General features: G+C 36.4%; 1 protein-coding gene across 2 annotated transcripts in view; it reads left to right on the plus strand.

The window, feature by feature from the left end:
• The window catches only part of LOC149173867 (uncharacterized), a 173,010-nt gene extending 164,613 nt beyond the window's left edge, over nucleotides 1-8,397 (plus strand). The window contains exon 7 of one of the 2 annotated variants that reach the window (XM_089428025.1): nucleotides 8,135-8,397. In XM_089428025.1, the coding sequence (XP_089284151.1) occupies nucleotides 8,135-8,307 (173 nt within the window). In that variant the 3' untranslated portion in view covers nucleotides 8,308-8,397. Of the gene's footprint in view, nucleotides 1-6,838; nucleotides 7,253-8,134 lie in introns of those variants that run through there. The other variant, XM_089428026.1, reaches the window with a different exon arrangement.
• Nucleotides 8,398-8,635: the final 238 nt, after the last annotated feature.

Below are 8,635 nucleotides of genomic sequence, written 5' to 3' on the forward strand. Positions count from 1 at the left end.
AGATTTTAATTTTGATTTTTATAGTTTTAGATTAGATTTTATTTTTCGTTTTTTCTAGTTTTGTTTCATTTTGAGTTAAAAAAAAAAAAAAAAAAAAAAAATTCTTTAGTCTTCAGTTAGGGTTTTGGTTTTATATTTTGTTTAATTTCTAGCTTTAGTTTTAGATATAGATTTTAGAGTTTTTGTTTTTGTTTTAGTTTAGATTTAATTTTGTCAGAAGTAAATAATAAAATTTTTTTGATAAAAGGTTTCCCTTTTTTAGTTCAATTTTTGGGATTTAAAGTTTCATTTTCATTTAAAAAATATAAAAATATTTTGGAAATATTTTGCCAGATTCAGTCTTGGCTCAGGGATTTATCACGTTTCATCTTTTCTGCTGAGGCTAAAATTTTGATGTGGAAATAATGTTTATCATTTTTATGTGATTTAGCATGCTTGAATGATCATTTTGAAGATTAGCTACATAAATGTGATATTTGGTTAGTGTTTAAAATTACATGGTTGTGTATCGAACTTTATCTTTCAAAATTTTAAATCGCTGGAGTATCATTAAGCCGTTAAGCATTTGATAAAAGTTAATCTTTGTTTGAGCTATTTGATGGTAAACGATTGTTGATGAATCCATATTTCTGCAGCATTTGATAAATAATCGTTTAGTCATTTATTTCATAAGGCACTGGTCTATTTATTTAATAAAATCAATTAAGTGCTTGTTTCCTTTCGTGTCTCCCAACCCAACTGGTTCACAGTTGGTCATCCACTTTCCTACAGGGTCTACCCCCCTTAGCCGCGGGAGACAGGCTTAAACGGAGAGATCGGGGATCAGGGTGACAGCCCCCGGTCTGAGCATTGTCGTGACAATCTGTGCGACAACACTATGTAAAATAATTTCTTCTCAGCACACTTATGACCTCTAGGGTATTTGCTATCACAACTGTAACAAAGCCCTTTTGCTCTCTTTTCTTCCAATTTTTGAGGTGTCAAACTTGTAGGTTGTGGAAGGCTAGGGGCAGCAACACTTCCATCTTTATAGTTGTGAGTGGTAGGCTTCCTTGTTGACATAATTTTGCTTTCAATTTTTCTTGCCAACCTGAATGCCTTCTCCAATGAATCGGGTTCCCAAAGGCGAACTTCATGTTGGATGTTATCCTTTAAATTCCCTATGAACACATCAGTTCTATGCTCCTATGGAATATATTTTACCCTTATATTCAATTTTTGGAAGTCTTCAATGTGCTCCACCATTGTACCCTTTTGTTTGAGATTTATCAATTGACTAAAGAAGGTGTTGCTTTTTGTATCCTCATAATGTGCTATCATTTCCTCCATAAAAATTGACCAAGTGACAATTTGTTTACGAGAGAAAAGCCATCGATACCATACAAACTGATTGGGTTCCAAATATAAAGTTGCAATGTGTACCTTTTGTGTGTTTTGCACATTATGGAGATTGAAATATTGTTCCATCTGTAGTATCCATGTTATGGGATCCTTGCCATCAAACTTCCTCATATCGATCTTTGGAACATGGTGGGTCTTTAATCCAACATTAGATTCTATGAAATCATGATTAACATTTCTTTTGTTCTCATCATGAGTTTCCTCTACTACCTTTTTGCCATTAGGAAGCATTTCTTGTAGCAACTTTGCCAAACCTCCTTTCAAACCTTCCATGTCTTTCTTCAAATCTTAGCTTCCATCTTAGCTTCCACACTATCCATCTTAGCTTCCATGCCTTTCTTTAAACCATCCATCTTAGCTTCTATTACTTTTTGTGAGAGTGAAATTTGTTGCACTTGGTCCCGTAATTTTGATATATCATGTTGCATTTCTTCCTCTTCTTCATGAGTCATGCTAGCTTTTAGATTGCTTACTAGGTGTTTCCATTTTCTTTCTTCGGGGCACCAATTAATGATAATTATGTTTCACTGTGCCCTTTGAATAATTTCAAACTAATTTTTTAAACCAAACTTATGCAAATTTTTAAAAAGACTACACACCTTTTTTCGCTTTGTAGGAGCTCGATATTGAATATGTTGTATCTCTGGAATTTCAGATCTCCAAGGTCTGAAATTTCGTCTTGTGATAGCCCACTGCGTCCTCTTTCCAACCCCACAAGTCTGACCAAGATTCGATTCTCCAAGAAAGAGTTATGTGAAATCTCCCACGATGACCTGATTATAGACTGGTTCAGTAGAGTGAACTTGTACGAAGTGCCACATGTCACTTTTAATACTTTCAGACCTAAACACGATACATCGAAAACGACAGTCCGTCTGCTTTCTGTAATTGTTTACGAAATTTAAATATGATACTTAGAGAGAAACCCTAGAATCCAAAGCTCTGATACCAAATGTTATGCAACCAACTCACAAAATGGAAGAAAAGAGAGATCAACGACTTCAAAATCAGCGTCTTCGAGAGGGCAACCTCTTTTACATTACACAAATGAACAATTATTGGATGATTCAAATGACAAAACCTCCTTTTTATATATAGGAGTCTTAGGGGTCACAATATAATCAGAGCCGACATAACAATAATAATGTAAGGACACAACAATAACAATAATGGGCTTCTATGGGGCACAATAATAACAATATGGGGACAACATGGTCACAACAATAACAATAAGGGGCTACAAAGACAATAATAATAAGGGAATACACTAGTATTATAGGGACCTAACAAATTTGGTGTGATGTCCACAAAGATCAAGGATACTAGATTTAGGCAGATAGCCAGGGAAAAACCCCAATCTTGGGGAAAACCCAGTTAACAACCCTTCCTTCAGTAGTTTTCCTGAGATAATCCAAGACTCTTGACTTTGACACAAACTTCCTCCACACCAAGTTGACCCTTTCCTTTTTCAGCAGATGATCACTCTCAAGTACTGTCTTCGACCTAGATGCAGTAGGAGCAACAACAACACTTCGGTGTAGTGGTATCTTTGACCTAGCAACTTCGGTCTTAATGCAACTGCTTTGACCTAGAAGCACTTGACTCTTCGACCTTGAAGCAACAGTTCGACCTTCATCTCGTACTTCGACCTTGATGCCATAACAAAACTTCTTGATGCTGTAACAAAACTTCTTGATGTCGTAACAGAACTTCGACCTTGATGTTGTAGCCTAGAAAATCACACGTTTGAGAGAGAGAGATAACCCAAAACCTTTGATCCTGCAATTCTCCTTCTTCCACTGCAACTTTGCACTTTTTCACGACTTCTTCTAGGAGATCGAACTTGTGTGAGTGATTGTCCTCCAAATGAATTGAACTGCTTCAATATATAGGATTCTCGTGAGGTCGATTTGATCTTCTTGAGGCCGACTTGATCTTCTTGAGGCTGACTTGGTGTGGAGGTGACATAATTCATTTTTGACTCAAAAATAATTCTTTTTACATGATTCAAAAGCCCAAGAAGGGTCTCTTTAAATGTACAATGACTCTATTGACTTAGAATAAATCCTAGAAGTCCTCAATGGGGACTTTGACCTAAAACATGATGACCCAAGCATGAAACCCATGCTTTAATAAGTCATAATAATAATAAAAAAATTTCTTTTCATTCTTTTTCATAAGTACATTTTATTATGACTCAAATACAAATATGAAGACCGAACCTAATTAGATTTTTCAATAGGATCTGCCCTCTCGAAGCCCAGTGTCTTCCTCCTAGAGCCCTGTGTCAGCACTTTAGGGCCCATGTGTCAGCCTTCCAAGCCTCCTAGAGGCTGGCTGTAAGCCCCTAGGGGCCTCGACCTTCTTCCTTGGCCCTGTGTCAAGGGTTTAAGGCCATTTTTGGCCTGGCCGTGGGCCTAGAAGGCCTCGAGCCCCCTCTTTAGCCCTAGATGGCAGCCTTAGAGGGCTTGACGTGAACCCTTAAGGGCTTTAAGGTCTGGCCACAACCCTCTAATGGCTTTCTCCTCCCTCGCTCTCCCCTTTTGGCCTCTTTTTGCCCCCTTTTCAGCCCTTCTTTAACCTCTTACCCTAGCTGCTAGGCCTTTTCTAGGCCCACACTAGCCCTATTAGGCATAGTGCTAGCCTTCTTTGGCCCGAGTTTGCCCTTGGCCCATCTCTGAAATTTGTGGACTAAATATTGGTGGGTTTTGCAGGAAGAAATTGGCTCAAATTTTGTGTTTTCAGGTGACATCTTCATTGGAAAAATTTTGGGCAAATTGGACAAGTCATCTTCAAGGCCTTGGGCTTGCTCTCTAAACCCTTATTTTCTCACTGTTTTGCTACAACTGTAATAAATTCTCCATAACAGTGATTTAAGTGCCCTAAAATCTCATTTAAATAGTCTAGACACTAAAAATTTCATGATAAAATTTTGCTAGTGTTTTGGCTACTTGGGCATTGTTCATTAGGCCTAGATCTACTTGCTTGTTGGCTGGAAATTCTCTGCATAATCAAATAGATCAGATCTGATATAACTTGGAAAGAACACATTAAGAGGCATAAAATTGATTGGTGTGATATTTAGCTCATTTTCCTAACATCTAAGTGTCTTGGGCTTCAAGTTTTTGGCATAATTCTCCATTTTGTAGTGACTGATATCTCTGCATAAAAGTGTGATCAGATCTGATATTTTCTGAATACTACATCTTTGAGAAAGCTAAAAACTCACAATTCCATATTGGCAAAGTTGTTTTATCACTTGGAAATTGTTGGGCACAATTTGGCACACACTCTCAAATTGATTGCTCATTGTTTGCATGATTTTTTCACTGCTGTAATAAGTGTTTTAGGATTTGATATATCTCTGAATAATCCATCATAATAAGATTAAACACTCGTATAATTGCTTGGCAAGTCATTGGGCTTCTCATTGGTCATATTTAGTTTTCATATGGTTGATAATTTCTTGATTTAGAGTGATTTACTTGCTGCTGCCCTATACGTGGTTTTCATGTTTAAATTAAATCATTGTGATTTATGCTATTGAAAACTAATGTTTACCTGTCTTGTGTTAGATCTAAGAATTGTTAACTTAGCACTAAAATCACTCAAACATCTAAGCTCTAAATTTTCTAATCTTGTTGATGGTCTAAGTTACTTTGGGCATTAAGAACTAATTGGCATTTTTTTTAAACATTGCTAAGAAATTGTTGGATAATTTCTCTAAGTTAAGCTCATAATCTTGTGCTCTTTTACGATCTTAAGAAGCTTTGGTAATTTTATTGTCTATCTTAAGCATTGGCATCTTAAGTTTTGTTGACCATTATTCTAATTGAGCATCTTTCAACATTGGCATTGTCTAAAGAGTATAGTCTTGGCATTACTTTAGATAATTATTGTTGTCATAAGGTTGTTGATAATCATCATTGGAATATCTTGAGTAATTGGCATCTTGTATTGATAATCATTGGCAAATTGTTAAGTGAATAATTGCTCTTAATTAAGCATCTTGTGGATTTGACATTGACACTTAATAATTGGCACACTCTTGGTAATAAGATTGTCTTTCCATTTATTTGATAAGTACTCTTGTCATTGAAGATTAATCATAACTTTAAGTACTTAAACATTAAGCCAATCTTAAACCAAGAACTCACTCATAACCTTTGCATAAGCATTCTAGGCCTAGTTGCACTAATAATTTACCTCCAAACATAAGCTTGGTTGATAGACTTTTAGGGCCACCCTTTCTCACCTAGCTTGAGGGATTCAACACCTTTTTAGTGGTTAACACAGTGACCTTGCAGTTGTCAAAGCCACAGTCTCTGCAGCGCTGAAGGCACTGGGTGGTTGGAACACAGGGGGAGGTATCATTAATCAAACCTTTTCTTGCTTCTCGTTGGCTTCCATCCCACAACCTACTCTAAAGACTGTCTCAAAACAGTTAAGAGGAAGGTTCCATTTAGACTAGGCATATAACTTAAAAGTGATCAAGACTCTTGCATTTCATCAAGATCTTAGGACTTGCATCTCATATAGGTTAGTGAAACATCTAAGTAGCGATTGTCCATCCGGTTACTTGGTCTTAAATTATAATAACCAAGAATTTTGACTCCTTAAGGCACTGGTCTCTTTTCCGAATCTAATCTAATCTTTGAGTCTTGCTAAATTTAACCAAGTAGCTAGGCCACTCAATCGTGTCTCCCGGGCTTGTTGGTTGCCAATTTGCCTTCCACCTTCGCATTTCTATAGGGACTATCCCTCATAGCCTATTGTTGGGAGGCAACTAGAATGGAGTGGTTGGGGATCAAAGTGATAGCCCCCACCCCGAGCTGTTGTCGCGGTGTTTGTACAATTTAAGCGACAACATGTGGTACGGAATTTGCATAGAGAAAGAAGACGGAAGAAGATAGAAGAAGAGAGAGAAAAAATGGGCAAAATTGCCCTGCAGGACTTTCAGATTTGAAAATTTGACCGGTGTCTTGTCCAATGGGTGATGGAATCCTCCTTTATTTGCTAGGTACAACTGAGCAGGTAACAATACCGAAATCAAGTGCATCTTTCTACTACCATGTATGATTATCACCAATAATTCTGCTGTATTGCTGTCAACTCAGAGGAATCAGAGCACCGATTTTTCTTCAAGCAGGGAACTCAAATTAAAATAGTTTATTAACAAACTTGGAATGTAGGGTGAATGTCCAGAAAGTCTAGTTAATCATGATCATATACCAGACATACATTTTTGGTGCATATAGTTATAACCCATGGCACATCTTTGAGAAATAATGTCACTGCATATATTGAATTATAAATTTCTAGAAATTTACTGATCACTAAGTTTGTTTAAATAAGATTAGCTTGTCAATACCTTAATCATCTATTGGAAGTTCATTTAATTGCATCTTTTGAGAAGGAAGCTTTTTCTGTCTTGCAGATACAGAGACAGCAAGGTTAGCTCTGCAGTTAACAAATGGTTTCAGACTAAAGGGAAAGCCAGTAGTTATTCAGTATGGTCGTGCAGTCAGGCAGAATGACAAGTCTACAGATTAGACAAAAATGATGAGGCAAGACCTACATATGGAATGGACTGGTCATTTAAAATCATATGGCTAGATCTGCATTTCAAGGATGTAATCAACACAGCCTAGGGATTGTACATCAAACTAGCAGGGAAAAAATATTTGTGGATGTGTCAATCTGCATAGTGAAGGATATATTAAATACATTCTCAGAATTGCAAGATGGTGAGGCACGGGAAAACTTGATTGATCTTGTGTACGACTTCACATTTAAAGGATTGTTCCATGCAACCTAAGAATTATAGGAAAAACAGACCTGGGAAAGATCAGCATTGCCAAAACAATCTTGTTCTGATATTTTTTCTTAATGAATGTCCTGACCAGCTTCACTATGCAGAGGAAGAGATTTCACAGTTCTTTGCAAGGGTCGAAGCCACAGAGACTACACTTTGTTTGCACACTGTCGTACTTAGCATCCCATTGACCTCTTTGTGGTCATTTGTTGGACATTAATAACATTGTCTTATCTCATCTTCTTCACTCCAGGTTATGTAGGTCTTGTCTGACATTCTAATTTTGATTTTATCAAAAACATTGATGTTGGACTATGGATGCTTCCTTACAGTTAACAGTAAAAAGCCTCAGCTAAATCAAGTTCAACTATCAAGTCCTGCTGGGCATATAAATATGCTGTTTTTTTACGGGTTTTACAGAAAGAAAGATGTTAACTGTTCCTGTTATGATTATTTCCATGGTGATGGTTTGATTGTGTCCAGACAAAGTCATGTTTTTTGTTGATTTTTGGATATAATTGCTAAATTCATAGGGAATGCTTGAATTTTGTTGATTGCTAATATTCTGTATGCTTCTATACAAGCTACAGCCGTAAGATATAAAGAAACTGTATTTATATACTTGGAGGTTCTTGGTTGCAATCTTTATAGAAACTATTTTCAAAATACATTAGTTCAATTATTAAGAAAAAAGAGGTTATCTTGATTCTTTATTCCTGAGTTCACACTTTGTGGCACACTTTCTTTGTGCACTGTTGTACTTAGCAGGCCCATTGACCTATTTGTGGTTATATGTTGGGCATTAATAACATTATCTCATCTCTTCTTCCTCACTCCAGCTTATGTAGGCCTAATTTGACATTTTAATTTTGATTTTCTCAAAAGCATTGTTGTCTGACAATGGATGCTTCCTTACAGTTAACAGTAAAAGGGCTCAGCCAAATAAAGTTCGACTGCCAACTCCTGCTGGGCATATAAATATGCTGTTTTTTACAGGGTTTTACACGAAGGAAGATGTTAACTGTTCCGGTTATGATTACTTCCAAGGCGGTGATTTTATTATGTCCAGACAAAATCAAGTTTTTTGTTGAATTTTGCATGTAATTGCTAAATTCATAGGGAAAGCTTGAATCTCGTTGAATACTAATATTCTGTATTCTTCCCTACAAGCTACAGCCGTCAGATATAAAGAAACTATACTTCTATACTTGGAGGTTCCTGGTTGTAATCTTATAGAAAAGTATATTTTAAATTCTGTGTTTCAATTATTAAGAGAAAAGAGGTTACGTTTATTCTTGAGTTCAAATGTTCTAAAAAAATTACTTCCATAATGAAATCATATTATTTCACAACTCAAAGATGTGTTTTAACATGATAATTTTTCTAGCAAAACTGTGATATTGAGCCTGCGTGAGCAGC

Source organism: Pinus tabuliformis, chromosome 4_2, assembly GCF_031772625.1.
Source record: "Pinus tabuliformis cultivar Carrire ecotype Pingquan chromosome 4_2, CPIR1, whole genome shotgun sequence".
NCBI lineage: Eukaryota > Viridiplantae > Streptophyta > Pinopsida > Pinales > Pinaceae > Pinus > Pinus tabuliformis.